Source organism: Bos mutus, chromosome 4 (genome assembly GCF_027580195.1).
Source record: "Bos mutus isolate GX-2022 chromosome 4, NWIPB_WYAK_1.1, whole genome shotgun sequence".
Taxonomy (NCBI): Eukaryota; Metazoa; Chordata; class Mammalia; order Artiodactyla; family Bovidae; genus Bos; species Bos mutus.
In genome coordinates this window covers 74,579,111-74,603,695 of record NC_091620.1, presented here as the reverse complement: position 1 = coordinate 74,603,695, position 24,585 = coordinate 74,579,111, and the positions used below count along the sequence as shown (strand labels likewise).

The 24,585-nt window shown below is 37.9% G+C and overlaps 2 protein-coding genes across 4 annotated transcripts in view; one reads left to right on the top strand and one right to left on the bottom strand.

Moving 5' to 3' along the window:
• The first annotated feature begins 7,782 nt into the window (after positions 1-7,782).
• On the top strand, positions 7,783-21,924 carry PMPCB (peptidase, mitochondrial processing subunit beta). Its single transcript, XM_005895251.3, has 13 exons — positions 7,783-7,937; positions 9,016-9,156; positions 9,881-9,967; positions 10,426-10,555; positions 12,529-12,727; positions 13,157-13,236; positions 15,661-15,773; positions 16,597-16,740; positions 19,397-19,557; positions 20,680-20,765; positions 20,848-20,936; positions 21,105-21,180; positions 21,271-21,924. Exons 1-13 carry the CDS (start codon positions 7,836-7,838, stop codon positions 21,333-21,335), a joined length of 1,473 nt encoding a protein of 490 aa, XP_005895313.1. The 5' UTR covers positions 7,783-7,835; the 3' UTR covers positions 21,336-21,924.
• DNAJC2 (DnaJ heat shock protein family (Hsp40) member C2) overlaps positions 21,548-24,585 on the bottom strand; it is a 37,796-nt gene continuing 34,758 nt past the window's right edge. For all 3 annotated transcript variants that reach the window (XM_070369660.1, XM_005895249.3, XM_070369661.1), the window contains exons 17-18: positions 21,921-22,075; positions 21,548-21,675 (exon numbers count right to left, since the gene is read on the bottom strand). In XM_070369660.1, the coding sequence (XP_070225761.1) occupies positions 21,601-21,675; positions 21,921-22,075 (230 nt within the window). In that variant the 3' untranslated portion in view covers positions 21,548-21,600. The remainder of the gene's footprint in view (positions 21,676-21,920; positions 22,076-24,585) is intronic.

Below are 24,585 nucleotides of genomic sequence, written 5' to 3'. Positions count from 1 at the left end.
GGATCAGGAAAGCTTTGTGAAACATGCAAAGATTTTTTTACTCCAATTCATTTGCAATTTGCTTTATTACCTTATTAGTTATGCACAGATGAACAATTCTAAATTTCTCTTCCTATATCAATTTGTAAGAACCTCTGTGACTAATGTGTGTGTGTGTGTGTGTGTGTGTGTGCGCGCGCGCGTGCCTGACTGTGATACGTGATGATCAGTAGATAGAAACAGTACTTTTCCCACATGGTTCTTTTCCCACAATACAAAATTATTTTGGAACTGTAACTTCTTTTTTGCCTAAAATTCAACTTTTTATTTTGAAGTAAAAGAAATAATATATAGAGATCTTATGTACCTTTTATCTATCTTGTCCAACAGTAATATTGTTCATAAATGTAATACAATATCACACCCAGGAAATTAACTTTTGATATCAAGTCTAAAAATTCTTCACCTAGCCCTACATCCCAAAGATTTTATGTTATGTTTTTCTAAAAGTTTTATAGTTTTACGTTTAAGTCTGTGATTCAATTTTAGTTGATGTTTATATAAGGTGTGTGATTTAGGCTGAGGTTCACTGAGGGAAGTGGGGAGGGTACCCAGAAATATCCAACTGCTCCAGCACCATTTGTGGGAAAGGGTACCCTTTGACCATTAAATAACTTTCTCATATTTGCCAAAAATTAGTTGGCTAGATGTGTGTGGGTCTATTTCTGGCTTGAGATAATCACAAAAGATTGAGATGAAAATGACAAAGCTTCAAGAACTTGGAGAGATGCTAATAAACATGGAAGACAGATAAAGTAATTCATCATAAAGAGAACTGTTATCCCCAATAAAGAACTCACTGAGTGGAATGCCAGAATATGTAAACAAAGAGAATTTTCCTAAAATGAAGAAAGATGTGAATCTGCAGATTGAAAAAATATATTGTGTTCCCTGAAATGTTGATGAAAATCACTGAACACAAAAATTACTCAAAAAAAGAAAAAAATTACTCAATATTATGATATATCCATAGTTAAGTTATTAGACTTCAAGGATAAACTATTTTTTTCTTAGATTTTCAAACAGACAAAGTGAGCCATACTTAGGGTAGTTAAAACAAATCTGGTTAGCCTCTGTTTCTCCAAAGCAATATTGAAGAAAATAATGGAGCTGTGTTTATGAAATTCTGAGCAAACGAAAATGTGACCCAAGAATATCAAGCCCAGATAAAATATTGTTCAAGGATAAAGACAAAAGCAGATATTCTCAAACATGAAAAGCTTAAAGGAATTTGACATCCATAAAGAAACTTTCAAAACAACAAAACTAGCAACAACTATTTGAGAATGATATTCAGTCAAAAGATTAATCAGTTTAGAAAAGCCGCATAAAAGGACTGGTGATAAATGTCAACCCATTTAAATATCATGACCATACCAACAATAGTGCTGAGACAATTAGACATCCTGTCTCATATGGTATTATAAAAATTAACTCAAAATGGACCACAGACGTAGATGAAAGAACTAAAATTATAAAACTCTTAGAGGAAAACACAGATGTAAATCTTCATAATCTTTGTGCATTTTTTTAATATGACACCTAAAACACAAGCAACTAAAGAAAAAAAACATATACACTGGACTTCATCAAATAAAAACTTTTGTGCTTCACAGACTCAGTGGAGAGACTGAAGAAGCAAGGTCTGAAAATGAGTAGGAATCAGAGGCTAAGCAGGATGCGTACAACACAGGCTCCACTGGGAGTTCAGTGCCTTCAACACGCCTGGGCTCTCCAGGGGCCACTTCTGCTATAAGTCATTTCCCCACCTCCCCTACAGTCCCTCAGACATCAAAGTCATACTCAAATCCCAATGAGATACCATTTCACCTCCACTAGGATGGCTAAAATAAAAAAAAAGACAATAACAAGTAGTGGTATGGATGTGGAGACATTAGAACCCTTACGTGCTGCTAGTGGCACTTTGGAAAACAATATGATGGTTCCTCAAAAAGTTAAGTGTAGAGTTACCATTTGACACAGCAATTCCACTCCTAGGTATATACCTGAGAAATGAAAACAGATGTCCACTTGTATACTGATGTTCATAACAGCATAAGTCATAAGAACAAAAAGGTGGAAATGATCCACAGGTGTATATCCATGAAACAACATTATTCAGTAGTAAAATGAATGAAGGACTTACATGTTCGGCGACATGGATAAACCCTGAAAATACTATGTAAAGTGAAAGAAGTATAGTCCTTGATTACAAGAAACAAGTATACTCAATGATTATATGAAAGACTATACATTCTATTATACCATTTTTAGAAATGTCTAGAAAAGGCAAAACTGTCAAGAAACAAAGTAAATTTTTTTGGGTAGTTACCTAGGGTTGAGGGAAAAGGTAAGAGTGGAGGTTGACAGCAAAGGGTATGGGTTTCTTTTTTTGAGGTAATTAAAATGTTCTGGAATTGGTGGTGATGGTGACCCAACTCTGAATATACTGAAAGTCACTGAACTGTATAATTTAAGTGGCAGAATTATATGATGTGTGAATTATTTCAAAATTGTTACCAAGACTTGAATAAAGGATTTGAATAGATATCTTAGTTGTTCTGCTTTTAAGATTTTCTCTGTCTTTTTATAGTTTTATCATTATGATATGTCCAGGTTCAGATGTCTTAGAGTTTATTCTACTTCGACTTTGTTCAGATGTTTAGACATGTAGATTAGTGTTTTCCATCAAATTTGGGTGTTTTGGATCATTATTTCTTCAAAGATACTTTCCCTCCCTTTCTCTCTGTACTTTCTGTCTGGAACTCCCATTATGTGCATGTTGGAATGCATGAAGGTATCTCAAAGAAATCTGAGGATCTGTTCATTTCCCTTCATTTTTTTTCTCTTAAACTCACCGACTGTTAATCTCAGTTGATCTATCATCACTTTCTGGCTCTTTCTTCTACCTGTTCATAGCTGCTGTTGAGCCCATCTAATGAATTTTCCATTTCATTTATTATATCTTTTAATTTCAGGCTTTTGACTTAAAGATAATTACTATCTCTTTCTTGATATTCTGTATTTGATGAGACATAATTCTCATACCTTCCTTTAGTTGTTTAGACATTGTTTCCTTTAGTTTTGTGAACATTTTAAAAACATCTTATTTTAAAAGGTCTTTGTCTTTTTAGTCCAATGTCTTGGTTTCCTCAGGGACATTTACTTTGATGTTTTTTTCCTGTGCGCAACTGTATTTTCTTAGTTCTTTGAACTGTAATTTTTTTGTTGAGAACTAGACACTTAATATAATGTGTCAGTTCTGGATATCAGATTCCACTCTCTCCAAGATATAGTCGCTGCTGTTTGCTTTAGTGACTTTTCTAAATGAATTCCTTAAATTCATGTGTTACCACTGAAGTTTCTGCTCAAATAGCTTAATGGTCAGCTAATAATTACACAGATACTTCCATGAATGCCTAGATCCAATGAACTTCTCAGTTGTTGTCAAGAAGCTCTGTGTATACCTTCAACATTTAGCCAGGCAGTTGACAACTCAGCCTTAGCTTTTTCTTCCTGCTTGCACAGAGCCTCGAGGTCAGTCAGTGGGTTCTCAGGTCTCTCCTGGGCATGTGTACAGCCCTGAGTATGCACATAGCCATAGACATGTGCATGGCTTTCCAGACTCCCAGAAATATGTCTGGGCTTTTTATTTTTTATTTTTTTATTTTTGTCTGGGCTTTTTAAAGCCTCTATAGGTAGACCTCAGAGATCTTGTAGGTTCAGTTCCAGACTACCACAATAAAGTAAATATTGTAATAAAGTGAGTCACATGAATTTTCAATTTCCCACTTTACATAAAAGTTATGTTTATACTATACTGCAATGTGCAATAGCACTATGTCTAAAAAGCCAATGTACAGACCTTAATTTAAAAATTATCTCTTGCTAAAAAGTGCTACCCATCATCTGGGCCTTAGTAACATTCAAGATCACTGACATCGCAGATCATCATAACAAATATAATAATAGTGAAGAAAGTTTGGAATATTGTGAGAATTACCAAAATGTGACATAGAGACACAAAGTGAGCAAATGACCCAGGACAAAATGGTGCCAATAGGGTTGCCGCGAAATTTCAATTTTTAAAAGTCACAACATTTATGAGACACAAAAAAGTATAGAGCAGTAAAACGAGGTATCCTTATATGGACAACTGAGGCCCTAGCTTTTTCTTTTAAGCTTCTTGGTTTGCCTATTGTTTGCTACCTCCAAGCAGCCACCTAAAGTTAGACAGCTGCCTCTAAATATTATCGACAAACATCTCCAGAAGAAGGCTTCTGGCCTCAAGTCAGGTCAAATAAAGGCAAACTCACAAGTGAGGTCATCCAAAAAAGCATGAAAAGTGAAAGATGTGAAAGTGTTAGTTGCTCAGTCATGTCAACTCTTTGCAACGCCATGGACTGTAGCCTACCATGCTCCTCTGTCCATGGAATTTTCCAGGCAAGAATACTGGAGTGAGTTTCCATTTCCTTCTTCAGGGGCCATCCTGACTCGGGGGTCAAATCTGCATCTCCTGCATTGGCAGGCAGATTCTTTACCGCTGAGCCACGAGGGAAGCCCCAATGGAGCATGAGACAGGTCAAATAATTTAGATTCTCTGGATTTGAGGCCTTGAAGGAATTCCAACCCAATTTTGCCCTCTCTGGTGGCTACCAGGCTACTGATTTTCACCTTGGTTGTGAGATCCTGGTTTTCAAGGGTACGAGTTAGGGGCAAGGGGCTAAAGACAGAGTTAAACACTATAGTTTTAAACCCTTAAGTTAGAATAGTATGAAGCTCAGTATTTTTACTGAGATTTCAGTGTTTTTACTGGATAAAAAAAAAAAAAATAGCACCCAGATTACTGCAAGCCTTGTTTAATTTTCAGAGTTTTGAAAATGTTGATTCTGGCCATTTTTATTTTTCATTTATTTATTTAGGCATGCTGCGTGGCATGCGGGATCTTAGTTCCCTGGCCACGGATCAAACCCATGCCCTCTGCAGTGGAGGCCCGGAGTCTTAACCACTAGACTACCAGAGAAGTCTCATATTTTGGCCAATTCAGTTTTCTCATTTATTTTATGAAAAGAAGAGAGAATTTTCAGAGGTCTTTATCCTGTCATTTTCCCTGAGATCCTAAGCTAAGTTTGAATTAAGATGTGCTGAAATTTCCCAGGTGCTTCCTGTGGTTATACCTAAATATTTTTGTATATATGTATGATGCTTGTATTTCTTTATTGTTAACACACATTTGTTTTATAAACATGAAGGAATAAACTTGGCTGTCTTTATTATATAATAGACCCTGTAGGCTGAACTGTGGATCATAGCAGAAGGGAGAGGTGGAGAAAGATGAGTCTGGAAAGATAAGCAGGAATCAGCTCATGAAGGGACCTATCTTCCATACTAAGGAGCCTTCACTTTATCCTGACCAAGGGAAGTTACTGGGGGGTTCTTCACAATGGGACTATCATACTAAAAGTTGCACTCAAAAAAGACCCCTTGTTCCAAACACTATGACAGTTGGGCTGGAGTAGATTGAAAAGGCTGGAAAGGGGTGTATTAATTGGATGTTGAGAATGAGAAACAGGGAGGAGCTGAGGATTAAATCAAGGTTTCTGGTTTGGATGTCTAATGAATGGAGGTATCATTGGCTGTTTTCATTGACTATACAAGAATAGACTTAGGAGCAAGCCAGTGAAGTGCATTCTGGACAAGTTGATATTGAGGTGCCAATGGGATATTAAAGTGTAGTTGTCTAGTCACTGAATGGTTAAGTGGCCTGGTCTCAAAAGAAAGACAAACAGGGAAGGCCTCAGGTGAAAGTGGAAACCATCAGGGAGAATGTGCAGTGGAAGAGGCCCAGGCCGAGGTCCAAAACCCTGGGGAACATCAGCTTTCAGCTTAAGGCAGGAAGCCTTAAGAGCAAAGGCTTTGGAGCTACAGCCTATTATTAGTATCCTGAACTCTAGTCATATATGGATGTGAGAGCTGGACTATAAAGAAGGCTGAGTGCTGAATTATTGATGCTTTTGAACTGTGGTGTTGGAGGAGACTCTTGAGAGTCCCTTGGACTGCAGGGAGATCCAACCAGTCCATCCTAAAGAAAATCAGTCCTGAATAATCATTGGAAAGACTGATGCTGAAGCTGAAACTCCAATACTTTGGCCACCTCATTCGAAGAACTGACTCATTTGAAAAGACCCTGATGGTGGGAATGATTGAGGGTGGGAGGAGAAGGGGACGACAGAAGATGAGACGGTCGGATAGCATCACGGACTCAATGGACATGAGTTTGAGTAAGCTCCAGGAGTTGGTGTTGGGCAGGGAAGCCTGGTGTGCTGTAGTCCATGGGGTTGTAGAGTCGGACATGACTGGGTGTCTGAACTGAACTAAACTGAACTCAGACAAGTTGTTTATCCCAGTTTCTACATCTATAAAAGAGCACAGGAATAGTACAGTTACTACAGTGCTGGCTATTTTTAGTCTCACTAAGATATATGTGCATGAAGAGCTGCCCAAGAAAGTAAAGAAGGGACTAGAAGAAAGAGCATCTCTTAAAGGAGGATTTTCCTGGTGCCTCAGTGGCAACTAGAGAGTAGCCTTCGCTCACTGCAACTAGATAAAAGCCTGCACAGCAACCAAGACCCAGCACTGCCAAAATAGATAAATAAAGTAAAATAAAATGATACAATGAGGAAAGTCCACTTCCCTGGTGGTCCAGTGGTTGAGACTCCTCTTCCAGGGCTTCGCTGGTTGTCTAGTGATTAAGAATCTGCGCACCAATGCACTGGACACAGTTCTATCCCTGGTCCAGGGAAGATCCCACATACCTTAGAGCAACTAAGCCTTGTGTGCCACAACTACTGAGCCCAAGAGAAGCCACTCCAATGAGAAGCCCGTGCAAGATAACAGAACAGTATATAATGGAACAATAGCACCCTTCTCTCTGCAAGTAGAGAAAGCCCCACTGCCACAGCAAGGAAGACCCAGCACAGCCAAACAAACAAACAAATCTTAACATAAAGAGTCCTCTTCCAACACAGGGGATATGGGTTTGATCCCTAGTCACGGGAACTAAGATCTCACATGCCACAGTGCAACTACACCCACCGCGAGCAATTACTGAGCTACAATATTTCATAGTCAACTACAGGCGCCCAAACTAAAGAGCCCCCGTGCTCTGGAGCCCCACCACCACTAGAGAAGTCTGCGCTTTGCAAGGAAGAACCCCGTGTACTGCAACTAAGACCCCATGCAGGAAAATAAATAAACAAAAATTTTAAACAGATAGAATGAAGAAAGAAATCCATGTCAAGGACTGTATGTCCATCTTTCAGCAGTTAGTGGCTTCACAACAATTTCTCTGGAATGGGATGAGCCAGACTGTAAGGTGCTGAAGTGTGAATAGGTGTCAACACTGATACTTGCTTCTCTCCCCTCACCACGCCCGTCCCATGCACTAGAGACTTCCTCTAAGGACAGTGAGGAATCATGTTCCTCATATTACGGGTCAAATCCCTCCTTTTCCAATCAATTTTACCCACCACTGGGAATAATATGTTGCCCCAAGTTACCTTTTTCTACATTTGTGCACTTGCACGTCGTAGGAGATAAAAGTAACCGCTGATACAGGGGCTTCTACAGACTCCCTAATTCGTGTTCTTCAGTCAGCACCACGTCCTGAAAGATTCCAAGACCGCTTACAGGACTGTCATTCCCATCATGGTCGCTAGGTGGGGTCCGCCCTCTCGTCTGGGACATCAGGTCATGACCCCGGAAGCACACCCTTCCTACAGTCCCAAACTGAGACGATGGCGGCGGCGGCGGTGGCCCGAGCGGTGCTATTTTCTGCGGCGCGGCGGCGGCTTTGCGGTTTCACCGAGAGGCTCCTAATCGGAGGCGCTGCTGGGCGGGTGAGCTTCCGTCTACTTGTCTGGGTGCCACCTGGAATCAGGCTAGACCGGGCCTTACCCTTAGGACCCTGTGCGGCGACCCTGAGTTAACGGGCGCCCGGCTGGGCCGCGGGCGTCCGCCCCACACACCTCCACCTGCGGATCGGGCCTTAGCCGGGACCCGTGGGGCATCCGGCTGCCGGGGACGCTTATTCCCGTCGGCGCTGGGCTGGCTTTGGTCACCCGCAGCGCGTGACCTGCCAGGGACGTGTGGGATGACCGTGGTTTACTAACCCCCTCCCCCAGTTACTCAGTCATTATAAAGAGTGCGTGTTGATTATTAAAATCGCAGTGGTTACAATTGGCGGGGGTGGGGGGGGGGCGGTGGGGGTTGCTGTTAAAAACTGAGGACCCACCCCCATCCGCTCCGAGTTCTCTTTTTGCCTAAAACTGGCTCTCGTCCTGATCATCAGCTCTGGTTCCTGTGAACCCTGGGGCAGCTAAAGGAAAAGTTTGTCTGTATATGTATTTTTCTCGTAAGAGACTAGCTTTCTCTAGAGTTCGAGGGACTTTTAACATATGTATAAAGAAGAAAACATATGGGGACCTGCGAATAGTCCATAGTCAATTAATCAGTCAGCCAGAGTGTATCTTGAGTAATTACCCTTCTTTCTACCCTCTTTTTCTGTCCTTTTCAAAACTTTGCTTTTCTTGAACAGTGGCAGCTAAGCATTTCTATGCTGTGAGTGTATTTTTATATTTTTTTCTCCTTTTCTTGACCTTTTTCTCCCCTTCTTGTTCCCTTTATGAGTACTAAACATTTCTAGAAGTATTGAAACAAAAGTAGTTTCTTTTAGGATAATGACAAAAACTGTTCATTTTTCTTCAGGAAAGGGTATGTTTGTAGACTTGTTGCTGGCTTTAGGAAAGTGGTTGGTCGAGGAATATTCCTAGGGTAGGCAAAGGGGTGGATCTAGTGAAGTAAAAGTTAAGGAGGAAAGAGTACTTTAGAGTCTCTTTGACATAGATTTGGTTTCCCAATCAGTAATTTGTATTAAGAACAGTGATATGTTTTGCTGCTTCCTTTCTCCCCAACCAGTCTTTATATTTTGGAGGAAACAGATTGAGAAGTACACAGGCTGCTGCACAAGTTGTTCTGAATGTTCCTGAAACTCGAGTAACCTGTTTGGAGAATGGACTCAGGGTGGCCTCTGAAGACTCTGGGCTCGCAACATGCACAGTAAGTGCTTTAGTTTGACCCCTCATTAGGAGACAGCAGACTGTACGTGTAAAGCTTTTCAGTAGGTTGGCAGGTAGTTGGAAGGAGCAGCAGTTATTTTGCCTTGACAAGTGATTGTCCCTTGTGACGCTTTTCTTGTAATACTTCCATACTGGATGTGTATGTGCTTAGTTTAAGTGACTACATCTTGTAGCAGGTTGTACTGTGCAGTGTTGATAATAATGAGAGCAGTATACTTGCTGGACTACCGTGTGCTAGATGTTTTTACATATCTTGTCTTATTTGATCTTTAAAATACTTCTTTGTAGCAGGGCTCATTTCATCCATTTGATAGTTGAAAAACAAGATTCGAGAAGTTAAATGGTTTTGTCCAAGGTCACAACTAATACATGACAGAACAGGATCTTAACCTAGATTTTCTGACAGTCTCTTCTGATGTTCTTTATCTTATACTTGATAATTGACTGTAGTAACACACTGGCTAACAATCTGGGTCCTCAGTAAAGCTGCCAAGTAAGTGTTTGCGGCACCCAGTAGACTGACGACTAAAATTTTTAAATCTCATAATTCATAGGATTATATTGTCAATCCAGTCAAGAAAACTTTAATGTTAAGACTGGAAAGCATTTGTCAGAAAAAGGAAGAACACTGCTCCCACCCCTACCTTATCCCCTCAAAAGAAAGAAGATGACGTCTTATCTAATTCTTACCTGACTATATTAAGGTTGGGCTCTGGATTGATGCTGGAAGTCGATATGAAAATGAGAAGAATAATGGAACAGCTCACTTTCTGGAGCATATGGCTTTCAAGGCAAGTTATAAAGATTATTTTTTAAATACATTTTAAGAGATAGTAAACACAAAGTCTTATTCTAAGACTACGTGATATAGTCTTATATATAAGACTATATATATGTCTTATATATACTACTTCAAAAGTATAGCATGTCTTATTTTTATTATTTTTTAGAATCTTTCTTTTTTCAGGATAATTACCTGGAATAATTACTGATAATTGCTCTGTAGAGGTGAAACAAAGATTTTCTCTTGGGATGTAAATGTCATCTGAAAGTATGTCACTATTTCTGAAGCCCGATGTAGTTTAGAAACCAAATTTGGTCCTTACATCAAACTGTACATAGGCTTCTGTCCTCACCTCATATTCATTGTCTGAACTGTGTAGAACAAATGAGGATAAAGGAAGAGATTTTATATTTATATATATATATATATATTTTTTTTTTTTCCCCCCTCTCTCTTTTATTTCAGGGCACCAAAAAGAGATCCCAATTAGATCTGGAACTTGAAATCGAAAATATGGGTGCTCATCTCAATGCCTATACCTCCAGAGAGCAGACTGTATATTATGCCAAAGCATTCTCTAAAGATTTGCCAAGAGGTATTATTATTTATACTGCAGATATATAATTTTCACAGGCATTCAGAAACAATTTAGTACTGTTTTCATTATGTTTCTTGAGAAAGAATAAACCCCAGAAATGTGAAAATAAGTGAATCAAACTCCGGGTGAGGGGGCACCTATTTTTTCTACCAATATGACAAATGATATTAAATATTTATAGGCTGCAAGACTTGTACAAACCAGGTCCTAACACTTGATTCAAATATTAATTCCTCCAGAGTCATACCTGGGTAGTAAATGATTTTTAACTGTTTTATTATATGTTCACTTTTACTGTCTACTTTTTATTTTTGTTTTTTCTCTGTTCTGTTATCTGAATTTTTCATTTCTCTTACAAGCCAGAACATATTTTATATCTTCTGACTGCCGGTCTTTGTTTTTGAACAGAACGTGCTTGCTTCTTTATTTCATTTGCACATTCTGGTTCCTCCTCCTGGAGTGCACTTCTTTCTTAGCTTCCTTTACATTAATTTCAATTTCAAATTTGAATTTCTAAAATTCAGTTTATTTAAACTAAAACCCCAAAAAATAAACCTAAAACAGTTCACTCATTTTTCCCTCCCCCATCTCTGGTGATGACCAATCTGAATGAAACTGTATCATTAGAATACTTAAATAATAGTTTGCCCCACCTAACTCCAGGTTGTTTGGGTTTGTAGCTGCTTCTGGAATAAACAAGTGATGGTATTATATATGTATGTGTGTGTGTGTGTGTGTAAATTCTTTGATACTTGTATATATCCTATTTCTGACTGCATTTGACTTAGAATATCTTTAAGGTCCAATTTAATTTCAGGTATGTTATTGAGGATCTATGCTTTTAAATTTCAGTATTAAATATACATTAGAAAGAAGATTCTTATTAAAACATAAATATTGGGAAATATGAATCCCCACTTTTAGGTACTAGTCTAGACTACTACTTCCAAATAGAGGAGGCTCTTCATACAGGATCTCTCATTTTCCCATCTGTCTTTGGGCTCTTCCTTACCCATTTGGGCCTTTACTTCTCTGGACAGATGGGATTTTATTGTTTTTAAATTTTATTGGAGCATTTTTTATTTGATTCACAACATGGTGTTAGATGGACAGATAGCTTTAATTTGGTTTTACAAATTATTTTTTCCTCTTGGTCATAATCTCAGTCCCAGCTTATTCTTGCAGTCTGTTTTGTCATTTTGGGCAATGTAGAGGTAATTAATTATAGGAAGTCCTTGGTACTGAAACATTTTTGCTTCTGAAACAAGTCCACTTTAAGTGAACTTAAAGAACAGAAGTTTATAGCAGGGTAACATAATGAAAGTTGATAAATTTGTTTTCTGTTTACTAAAATTTAGATTGTGATTACAACTGTATACTAATTCTTCAAGGATAGTTGAGGTTTCTCTTTTTTGGAGAAGTATGTACTTTCTCTGATAAAATTGCTTAATAGCATGATATATCCTTTAGTTTACTTGTGACTTTTTACAAATTAGGGTCGTTTTTATATAAATATTTGAAGGTTTTATCAGTTTTCCCCAAGGGTCACTTAATTATCCTTTGATAGTCACATGTATGTCTTTTGGGGTAATTATCCTTTTCTACAACTGTTAACTATTCCAGCTCTGTTGAATCATCATTTATCAGAGTCTTTGATAAACAGTCAGAATCTAACCAGCACTGACCATTAATTGTAATTAAGTGGGGAAAGATGTTTGAGACGACACTAATTCTCGCAAATTTAGGAATTTTCTCCAAGCTCATCTGTACCACAAGGGATTATATTTTTCATTTTAATTTATTCCTTTTAGGTATATCAAATGTACAGAAACATTTATTTCTTCCAGTGCAATAATCATTTATTCAGTATTGAGTGCTGGTCACTATCATGGTTTCTGATGCTAATTTAATAGATATTAATAGTGAAAATTAAGACTCAGTGTTTCTTCCTGTGTTTTATTTTCAATTAGCTGTAGAAATTCTTGCTGATATAATACAAAACAGCACATTGGGAGAAGCAGAGATTGAACGTGAACGTGGAGTAATCCTTAGAGAGATGCAGGAAGTTGAAACCAATTTACAAGAAGTTGTTTTTGATTATCTTCATGCTACAGCTTATCAAAATACTGCACTTGGACGGACAATTTTGGGACCAACTGAAAATATCAAGTAGGTATAATTCTCAGATTTTTTTTTTGAGAAAAAATTTGAATTGTGAAAATTAACATTCACAAACATTCAAAAAGTATGTTTCAGAAAGTAATTTTTTACCCCCAATAATCTGAATGAAATGGTATCATTATAGTACTTGAATGACCCTTTAGCCCTACTTGACTTCAGGTATCTGGGTCCTATTTCTGGAGTAAACAAGTGATGATACTACATTTTATATATATATATATGTTGAAATTCTTTGATACTTGTTGTATATATCCTATTTCTGACTGCATTTAACTTAGAATAACTTTAATATCCAATTTAATTGGATATTAAAGGTATATTATGTGAGGTATATTATGTGAGATATAAAGGTATATTATGTGAGGATCTTTGCTTTTAAATTTCCCTTTAGTACTGCTTTTCTTACTCCATTTACAGATCTATAAATCGTAAGGACTTAGTGGATTATATAACCACACATTATAAGGGACCAAGAATAGTACTTGCTGCTGCTGGAGGTACGTTTAAATTTCTACGACTGTTTTAAACAGTGATATGCTTATCAGTTTGAGCCTGTTGGGAGATATCTTTAGAGTTTTCATTTACAGAGCAAATTGTTTAGTATGCTGGGTAAGGGCAATGCGGAACACTGAAACTGGACTTCCCCCGTCTTCTCTTTACTTAGTAGAGTTTTTTAATAGGAAAGCTTAGTGACCCTCTAGTATATAAGTGTACATACATAATGGAATTTACTTGCAAGGAAAGGGCAGATGGGTGAGCTGGAAGATAATGACAGTGGAAGATGGTGTTCAACAGTTTGGGAATCTCTTGAGATTTTAAATTATTTCTTGAGAACTAGCTTCATCCTTGGTCAGGCATGGCCCGAGTATGTTACGTTGTTTATTCATTCTTTGATTTGTTCGTTCATTCAGTAGATCTGCTAATTACTGAGAAGGGGAAGTATACAAGGGATTTTGAGACTATTTAATGGGAATTTGAACATGAAAGTGGCATGAGGACAAGGCCTCCTTGGAGGAACAGAGAAAGTAAGTTCAGGTTAGGTTTTGCTAGATTTCCCGGTAGTCTGAATTTAGGCAAATAGTACATTTTATTGGTTTCCAGTTTTATTTTCTCTTTTTAAGACAAAACGAAGATTTACATGGCATGTTCTTTTGTGTAAATTTTCCTTTAGAAATGATAATAATTTAAAATTCTAGTTGGCTAGGATAGACTTTATTACTTGGGAATAATGAAGAAGATGAAAATGAGGTTAACTGTCAGAAACATGTTACCTTTGTGTGGCTCTGTGTGCTCTAAAGTTCTCGAGTTAGTAACTCTGTTTCTAAAATGGCTGGTGGTGACTGGAGTTCCACAGTGAAACTGCCTTGGAAAGGGGACGCTGTTGGTTGGATGGGGCCTCAACAACTAAGTTGTCTAGGAGATTCTGCCATTGTTGGTGGCATATGGATGCAGTGGGTTTTGTCACAGAGTTCATTGGTTCATTTTGACATTTTCAGAGTTGGGATATCTTACAATTAATGGCCTATCCTAGATTAATTAGCATATTGTCTTATTGGTACATAAGCGATGATGTTTCTTATAAGCAGTGGCATTATAAATTCAGTGAAACAGGCCAGACCCAGCTTCATTAAAAAAAAAAAGAAAAGAAATTATTGGCTCCCCTGCCTTTTAGATAGAGGTAAGTAGAGGTGGTACTGGGACAGGAGCTGAAAGTCTGGAACATCCAACCAGGAGGGCTACAGATAAAGGTAGTAAAACAGTGGAGGTGGTTGCCAGGTGCTGAGAATTGTGTCCATGCTCACGGGTCTACCCTCTGCTTGTCATCTTTGTACCACCAAGTTCTTCCTATTGTCACCGTCTGGACTGATATCCAAGGTGGCTCTCCTATGTAGTGATTGTGAAAAGAACGTGTATATAATCATTCACTGTCTTGTTTATACCAGAGATTCTTTGGAAAATATGGGTGTAAGTTGTGCTTTTATGTTCTAATGGAATGTTTCATTAAAAAAAAAATTTCGTGGCGATATTTTTTAAGGCACTTACCCATGCCTGAATTAGTCTTGTAAGTTTAAGAATCTTTCACTGAATCTCTTTAGGCTCAAGTTTGGAAAATAGGGCTATAGAATCCAAGTACTTCTTAAATTTTGGATAGCAAATAGTGAGTATTTGATTAGCTATGAATTTATTCAGGAATCTGTATGAGGTTATTTTAGTCCTGAATTTTGATAGCAGAGCACAGAGAATAAAGTATGTCCAGCTTTCTTTAAATGATACAGAGCTCATATTCGTTTCTACTTTAAAAATTTTATTGAAAAGTGACCCTTTTTTGCTAGTTTGCAACTAGGACTTTTGGGGGCTTCCCTAGTGGCTCAATTGGTAAAGAATTCACTTGTAATGCAGGAGACTGCCTACAGTGCAGGAGACCCAGGTTGGATTCCTGAGTCGGAAAGATCCCCTGGAGAAGGAAATGGCAACCCACTCCAGTATTCTTGTGTGGGAAATCCTATGGGCAGAGGAGCCTGGTGGGCTACTGTCCACGGGGTTGCAAGAGCTAGACATGACTTAGCAACTCAACCACCATCACCACCACCATTTAGGACTTTTAATTACTTAATATAACATGATTTTGTATGGAAAGTAATACCTTCAAGCTATCTTATCCTTGTCTTTGAATCAGTGGATGAAAACTGATTGTTATTCAGAATGAGAAATCTGTGCAACTGCAAGTCTTATCAACCAGGGATAAAATGTGCTTTGTGAGCTTACTCTTGAAAAGGCTTTTTACTGACTGCAAGTAGTCCTTGTGTAACCTGTATCAGTTATACCACCTTAAGCTCATTGTAAACAGAAGTACTGGCAGTTAATTGTGTGCTTTACATTTTATTGCTGCTGGATATATGAAATATTTTCCTTCAATTTAGGAGTTTCCCATGATGAGCTGCTTGAGTTAGCAAAATTTCATTTTGGTGAATCTTTGTCCACACACAAAGGAGAAATACCAGCTCTGCCTCCATGCAAATTCACAGGAAGTGAGGTAGGCCGAACCTACTAAGCTTTTAACCCTTTTGGTTTCTTGTGTTGTATTTATGACCGTTCGTACAAAATGTGCCTGTTCCTAACACTAAAATGGAGGAAACCAAAGGAGTCCAAACGCACATGGACTCAGTTGCTTATATTTCTTCCTGTTCCATGTATTTAACCACCTATTTTTCTTTTTTAAGTAAAGTATTATTTGGTCTTTTTGTGCTTTTTGACATTATGCCTATTTTCCTATTGGCAGGGCATAAAAGTAATCTTTTACTTTAAAAACATTCCACATTTTGATACTATTAGACTTATTCCTGACTGAGTCTACCCACAGTACATTTCTGGGCGTAGCTGTTAAAGCCAGAACTTCTAGAGAAATCTGCTCTCCGTCAGCTATTTCTTTAAGCCTCATTAGAAGCTTTGTTTGCCACATTAGGGATGATGCTCATATATTAGTATCTGGAAAGAAGCCTGATTTTGGCAGTTACATGAGACTAGCATTGGCAGTACAAAAATAAGCCTGTTAAGATTAGCCTAAATTTAGACAGAAAAATTCAGACTGATGATTATTTTTGCCAGTTAAATAATGCAAAGCTTTTTGACCACATTAATTATCTGGTAGCTACGTGTCTGTAGTATTTCAACTGGAGATCTTTTGGTGAAATCCTTCTGAACTATGGAGTATAATGAGGCCTGATTGTTTAAAAAACAAGAGTGTCATGGTGAGCATTTTAAGTTTGCAATTAATAGCACTGGTGAATTAGTTTCTTGTCAAGCATGTTATAGAGCGATAATCTTAACTAGAGCTTTGCATCCTTTATCCCAACTAGATTCGAGTGAGGGATGACAAGATGCCTTTGGCACATCTTGCGGTAGCTGTTGAAGCTGTTGGTTGGGCACATCCAGATACAATCTGTCTCATGGTTGCAAACACACTGATTGGCAACTGGGATCGCTCTTTTGGAGGAGGAATGGTATGTGATTTTAAAAGTAAATTTCCATAATAAATGAGAAGATAAAACTGTGCTATGAATTTTGACTTACGTATGAACTGATCCTGGATTGCTCCCAGGCAAGAAAAAAAACTTTCTTTTGGTGTATTGTTAAATTTTGGTTAAGGATAGAAGGATTCATTGATAGTACTATATCAACATTAATATCCTAATTTTATAACTGTAGTAAGGTTAAATTCATTGTTTTTCAGAAGTGCATATTAACAAGTATTTGGGGGTAAAAAGGATATTTGCACTATATTCTCAAACAGTTGAAAAATATGTTAAAGAGAATTGATAAAGGAAAAAAAGTTAACAGTTGTTAAGGAATTTGGATAAAGGTAATTCGTTGTACTATTTTTGTTCCTATTCTGTTATGTCTGAAGTTACTCCAAAGTTTATCTCATCCTCTGCTGCCCCCTTCTCCTCTTGTCCTGCATCTTTCCCACCATTAGGATCTTTTCCAGTGAGCCAAGCCTTCACATCAAAGTATGGTGGCCAAAGTATTGGAGCTTCACTTCAGCATCAGTCCTTCCAATGAATATTCAGGGTTGATTTCCTTTACCATTGACTAGTTTGATCTCCTGGCAGTCTAAGGGAGTCTCAGGAGTCTTCTCCAGCACCACAATTTGAAAGCATCAATTCTTCGGTGCTCAGTCTGTTTATGGTCCAACTCTCGAATCAGTATTTGACTGCTGGAAGAACCATAGCTTTGACTATATGGACGTTTCTCAGCAAAGTGATTTCTCTGCTTTTTAATACACTGTCTAGGTTTGTCAGTTTTTCGTCCAAGGAGCAAGGATCTTCATTTCATGGCTGTAGTCACCATCCACAGATTTTGCAGCCCAAGAAAATCTGTCACTGCTTCCACTTTTTCCCCTTCTATTTGCCATGAAGTGATGGAAATGGATGCCATGATCTTAGTTCTTTGAATGTTGAGGCTTAAGCCAGCTTTTTCACTCTACTCTTTCACCCTGAACAAGAGGGTCTTTAGTTCATCTTCATTTTCTGCGATTAGAGTGGTATCCTCTGCATATCTGAGGTTATTGGTATTTCCCCCAGCAGTCTTGATTCCAGCCTGTGATTCATCCAGCCCGGCATTTCGCATGATGTACTCTACATAGAAGTTAAATAAGCAGGGTGACAATATATAGCCCTGTCATACTGCTTTCCTAATTTGGAACCAGTCCATTATTCCAAGTCTGGTTCTAACTGTTGCTTCTTGACCTGTGTACAGGTTTCTCAGGAGACAGGTAAGGTAGTCTGGTATTCCTGTCTCTAAGAATATTCCACAGTCTGTTGTGATCCACACAGTAAAAGGCTTTATTGTAGTCAGTGAAGCAGATGTTTTTCTGGAATTCCCTTGTTTTCTCTATGATCCAGTGAACATTGGCCATTTGATCGCTGGTTCCTCTACCTTTAGTCTATACACAGTTTGTACACCTGGAAGTTCTTGATTAACATACTGCTGACACCTAGCTTGATGGATTTGGATTTTGAGCATAAGCTTACTTGCATGTGAAGTGAGTGCAATCGTATGACAGTTTGAACATTCTTTGGCATTTCCCTTGGAATGAAAACTGACCTTTTCCAGTCCTGTGGCCACTGCTGAGTTTTCCAAATTTCCTGACATATTGAGTCCAGCACCTCAACAGCATCATTTTAGGATTTTAAATAACTAACAAAATGTATATATTTGTACTCAAAGACCTTGACAAAATATATTTCATACAAATATCTTAGGTTCACATGCTATATTTCAGATTTTTAAGCAAACTGCCAAAAGCTCTACAAAGTACGTTGGTAATAGTGCATTATTTTACTTCTTAAATTAACTTTTTAACTTTTTTGTTGGCAAAGTAAATTGGCATAGTTTATTCAGTTTTTTGGTTTATATGGTTTTTATAAATGATTATTCAACAAAGCTGGAAGATAATTAATTAATAACCATATCCCACGTCAGTCAGTGCTAGAAGTGGAATGCTGGGTTGGATTAGCCAAGGGATCCTGAGAATGTGCTTGAACTACAGTATGTGAGATCATCCCGTTTTTAATTTTAGGGATAGCTCTGTCCTGACAGGATCTGTCACTTCTTTTTTTTGGTTTTAATTTTTATACTGTAGTTGATTTATAATGTAGTTGTGTTGGGTATATAGCTAAGTGATACATATTTGTATAAATCCATTCACAGAGTATTACTTAAGAGTTCCCTGTGGCATGCATAGGTCCTTGTTATTTTATATATAGTGGTGTGTATACGTTAATCCCAAAGTCTGTGAGTCTATTTCTCTTTTGTAAATAGGTTCACTTGTATCTTTGTTTTTTAATATTCTACATTTATATAAGTGATATATTTGCTTTTCTCTGACTTAGTATGATTATTATTTTAGAAGTGGGTGCAAATTCTAAGGATTAACTCTTTTAACATTATGACTTTCTCTGAGAATGATGCATTGGGCTGGTGAGGTAACTATAATTCTTAGTTTCATTGAATTTTAGCTTTTTATTGAGATATTGCTGAATAAAACTGAGAAACTCAGCCTTTTTGGGCAGTCACTATTTCTACATGTCATTTTTCTTTCTGGTAGTCTGCACATGTATACCTACAGTTCTTCTGGACAATTTCTTTTCCTTTCAGAATTTATCTAGCAAGCTGGCCCAGCTTACCTGTCATGGCAACCTCTGCCATAGCTTCCAGTCTTTCAACACTTCCTACACAGATACAGGATTGTGGGGAATCTATATGGTTTGTGAACCAGCCACTGTTGCAGATATGCTACATGTTGTTCAAAAAGAATGGTGAGAAAATAATTTAAATCTTGCTTAAGAATTACCAATTCAGACTACTTTCTTTTACACTGTTGACGGTGATTAATTTTTTATGGTGATAGCATTTTATTAAGAGAACAAGACTAAGTACTGTTCTACAGTAGCAACTGTTGCAATGTTTTAAAGATCACATTTCTTCTGGGTTTCATGTGAAGCTGATTTATATTATAGAAACTTCTTAATCATTAAGTAGCAGATTACTTCAGAAAGATCTTAAAAGTTAAAAATGTTTAAACGCCAACTAGAATTTTAGGAAATATTTCTAAACCTATTTGGCTTGGAAAGGCTGTGTTAAAAATGAATCTGAAGTTGCCATTGCTAAAAGAAATGTAGTGTTTTAGTCAAATCTAGTACCTTGAGACAGGCAGAAGGTCCCACGGCTTCTTGGAAAACTGTTATTTAGCTCTGGTCCCTTTCCTACACCATTCTTAAATGGTTTATGCTCTAGCTAGATGTGAAGTGCAGTAGCTCAGCCGTGTGCAACTCTTTGCGATCCCGTGGACTGTAGCCTTCCAGCCTCCTCCATCCATGAGATTTTCCAGGCAAGAGTACTGGAGTGGGTTGTCATTTCCTTCTCAAGGGGATCTTCCTGACCCAGGCATTGAACCCTGGTCTACCACATTGCAGGCACACGCTTTACTGTCTGAGCCAGACTTAAAGAGATGTAATCATTAACTTAATTATTAGGTTTAAATTAGACTCAGCTAGAGTCTTTTGAGAAACCAGTGACCCACTGATCTATCTATCCCCTAGCAAGTCAGATCCTAACACATGGGGATTCACAAATTTTCAAAATGACTGTAGAACTTCTCAAAATGCAGTCAGCCTATTTTTATATTGTAGTGAATCTCTGCTAACCATATCCCCTTTGAGAAATTAACCCTACCAGGAAAATAATCAGTAATATTTTAACTTTGTGTAACTGTTGGGATTGATAGTAATTTCAACTTTTTACTAAATTGAATTCATAATCAATTGTACATTGTGGTATAACAGATAATATAGCATCCTTTCTTTCTTTAGGTCATTAACTCATAAAACACGTAACATTTTCAAATTACTTGACCTTTGATTTTTCCAAATGGCTTTTAGGATGCGACTGTGTACAAGTGTCACTGAAAGTGAAGTTGCTCGTGCCAAAAATCTTCTGAAAACAAACATGTTGCTGCAACTTGATGGTAAAAGAATAAAGACTTAGGTCTTTTTTTCACATGGTTTATCTAGATTCCAGTCCTTAGTTTTCTTTTTTCATTAAAACAGGTTCCACTCCCATCTGTGAAGATATAGGTAGGCAAATGTTATGCTATAATCGAAGAATTCCCATCCCTGAGCTTGAAGCAAGAATTGATGTAAGTAGTCCTTAGATACTGTTGGATCTTGTGTAAAACAATCTTTGTTATTAATACAACAGCTCAAGATAGGTATCATAAAATTTGCTTTAGCTCTAAAACATTCCAGGTATACAATGTCTTTACTACTACAAAAAACTCCGAATGCTTGTATCTTCAATTTTTCAGGCTGTAAATGCTGAGATAATTCGAGAAGTGTGTACCAAATATATTTATGATAAGAGTCCAGCTGTTGCTGCTGTTGGTAAGCCTGACTCCTAGTCTCCCATGCAGAAAGTTGGCTAAGGACTTTCCTTTTATTTAGTTATAACTGTCTTTTCTTTTAAATCCTTAGGTCCTATTGAGCAACTACCAGATTTTAACCACATTTGCAGTAACATGCGCTGGCTTCATGATTAAAAATGCTCCTAATAAACATTTGGAACATTATAAAACTGAGACCCTCAAGTTGTAAAGAAAAAAAAAAAATCTATACTGGTAAATATGAATAAAATACTGTATGTTAGACTTTGAAAGGATAAGACCACCACAGTGAATGGTAGATTCTCAGAGTTCAGAGAAATTATGCTGGGACACACTTTTAAGTATAATTTTAAGAATGAAAATTTGTATAGTATTTTCAGTTTTATTATAAAAATGCACACGCAACAAAGATTGTCATAAGTCATTTCTTGCCTCTACTTGCATTCAGCACTTGCTCTTGTGCAGCTTTCTTTGCTTTTACCATTTCAACCAGTTCCTAGGAAGAAGACAAACATTTTACTTAGACAAAAAGTTGTCAAGATTTCAGACATTTCTAGTGTTTCATATAAATATGTAAAACATTCAAATTGGATAAATCCGTACTGAAAAGGTTGATTTTTTAAAATTAATTGCCAGAGCTAGGAAATGTCTAATACTGGCCCCACAACTATGGTGGTATTGAAATAAGTATAACACCATAATTTAAATGATAATGGAATCTATAAACTCAAGATCTACAACCTTGTATCGTTTCATGCAGTCCTTCTTTGTCCTGCCAGGCACTGCTTCTGCTATTTTTTCCCATCTTTCAGGTGTATTTACTGGGTATGTTTTCAAAGCTTGTTCCAAAAGCTTCTGTTCTTCTGTTGTCCAAGGGGTGAAATCTGTGCATGGACCTGTTTAAGAAACAAATTTTATTTCAAACAGTTATCCTAATTTATAGAAAACTGTTTTGGAACACCTTCTCAGATGAGTCATTTGTAAGTGCCCATCTGAATCTGGTGTGTAATCTTAAATGTACTTTGAGATTAGACAAACATATACCAGCACTGAGTTGACCAAGTTTTTCCATCTTATGGAAAAACCCAAACAAACTTTGTGGCCAACCCAATATTAACTGGGGAAAAAAAACTTTAGATAGCTTACATCCCAGAAAATTATCTGAGACAAAAGGAAAGAAATGCTTTTTATTTCTGGTCTCAAAATATACTTACCAGACATTTTTTAAAAATCAGATTTAAAATAAACAGTTGGGACTACTGGGTTCAAAAACACAATCATAAGTCATTTTAGATTTTTGATAAATCTAGTTCCTTATAGCATAGAGAAAAGAGCTGCCTAATTACAAAACTTTTCGTTGGATGAGAGCCTGTAAACTACTCTTGTTTTTAACTAGAAAAAACAATTTTAACAAAATTAAGGCAGGTACCCAATGCTGTAGAGGCAATGTGAGATTAGATTCCATGTTCCAGTGTTAACTGTCAGCACATCCACTAAAGCCTATGCTGTACATCTCTGCTAAACCAAATCTGTATGTCTTATAGAACACTTCATAGATGTATCACAAATACATTCCTTCCTCAGGATGTAAGAAGTGCATATCCCACTTTTGTAGGAAAATTAAAATGGTTCAAAAGCTGGCTTGGTTTAGTAGTAAGTCTAAGTTAATGGACGGATCAGATCAGATCAGTCGCTCAGTCGTGTCCGACTCTTTGCGACCCCATGAATCGAAGCATGCCAGGCCTCCCTGTCCATCACCAACTCCCGGAGTTCACTGAGACTCACGTCCATGGAGTCAGTGATGCCATCCATCCATCTCATCCTCTGTCGTCCCCTTCTCCTCTTGCCCCCAAGCATCAGATGGGGCAGACTCTGATGCCCTCCCAGCATCAGAGTCTTTTCCAGTGAGTCAACTCTTCGCATGAGGTGGCCAAAGTACTGGAGTTTCAGCTTTAGCATCATTCCTTCCAAAGAAATCCCAGGGCTGATTTCCTTCAGAACGGACTGGTTGGATCTCTTTGCAGTCCAAGGGACTCTCAAGAGTTTTCTCCAACACCACAGTTCAAAAGCATCAATTCTTCAGCGCTCAGCCTTTTTAACAGTCTAACTCTCACATCCATACGTGACCACAGGAAAAACCATAGCCTTGACTAGACGAACCTTTGTTGGCAAAGTGATGTCTCTGCTTTTGAATATGCTATCTAGGTTGGTCATAACTTTCCTTCCAAGGAGTAAGCGTCTTTTAATTTCATGGCTGCAGTCACCATCTGCAGTGATTTTGGAGCCCAGAAAAATAAAGTCTGACACTGTTTCCCCATCTATTTCCCATGAAGGGATGGGACCGGATGCCATGATCTTTGTTTTCTGAATGTTGAGCTTTAAGCCAACTTTTCCACTCTCCACTTTCACTTTCATCAAGAGGCTTTTGAGTTCCTCTTCACTTTCTGCCATAAGGGTGGTGTCATCTGCATATCTGAGGTTATTGATACTTCTCCCGGCAATCTTGATTCCAGCTTGTGTTTCTTCCAGTCCAGCGTTTCTCATGATGTACTCTGCACAGAAGTTAAATAAACAGGGTGACAATATACAGCCTTGACGTACTCCTTTTCCTATTTGGAACCAGTCTGTTCCATGTCCAGTTCTAACTGTTGCTTCCTGACCTGCATACAGGTTTCTCAAGAGGCAGGTCAGGTGGTCTGGTATTCCCATCTCTTTCAGAATTTTCCAGTTTATTGTGATCCACACAGTCAAAGGCTTTGGCATAGTCAAGAAAGCAGAAATAGATGCTTTTCTGGAACTCTCTTGCTTTTTCCATGATCCAGCGGATGTTGGCAATTTGATCTCTGGTTCCTCTGCCTTTTCTAAAACCAGTTTGAACATCAGGAAGTTCATGGTTCATATATTGCTGAAGCCTGGCTTGGAGAATTTTGAGCATTACTTTACTAGCGTGTGAGATGAGTGCAATTGTGCGGTAGTTTGAGCATTCTTTGGCATTGTCTTTCTTTGGGATTGGAATGAAAACTGACCTTTTCCAGTCCTGTGGCCACTGCTGAGTTTTCCAAATTTGCTGGCATATTGAGTGCAGCACTTTCACAGCATCATCTTTCAGGATTTGGAACAGCTCAACTGGAATTCCATCACCTCTACTAGCTTTGTTCATAGTGATGCTTTCTAAGGCGCACTTGACTTCACATTCCAGGATGTCTGGCTCTAGGTCAGTGATCACACCATCGTGATTATCTGGGTTGTGAAGATCTTTTTTGTATAGTTCTGTGTATTCTTGCCATCTCTTATTTTCTGCTTCTATTAGGTCCATACCATTACTGTCCTTTATTGAGCCCATCTTTGCATGAAATGTTCCTTTGGTATCTCTGATTTTCTTGAAGAGATCCCTAGTCTTTCCCAT

Bases quoted from the DNA above. Each gene is read 5' to 3' on its own strand.
- PMPCB (XM_005895251.3), top strand. From the start codon at position 7,836: ATGGCGGCGGCGGCGGTGGCCCGAGCGGTGCTATTTTCTGCGGCGCGG. The intron at 9,157-9,880 runs GTAAGTGCTTTA...GACTATATTAAG, and splicing joins CTGGGCTCGCAACATGCACA to GTTGGGCTCTGGATTGATGC. The intron at 12,728-13,156 runs GTAGGTATAATT...CTCCATTTACAG, and splicing joins GGACCAACTGAAAATATCAA to ATCTATAAATCGTAAGGACT.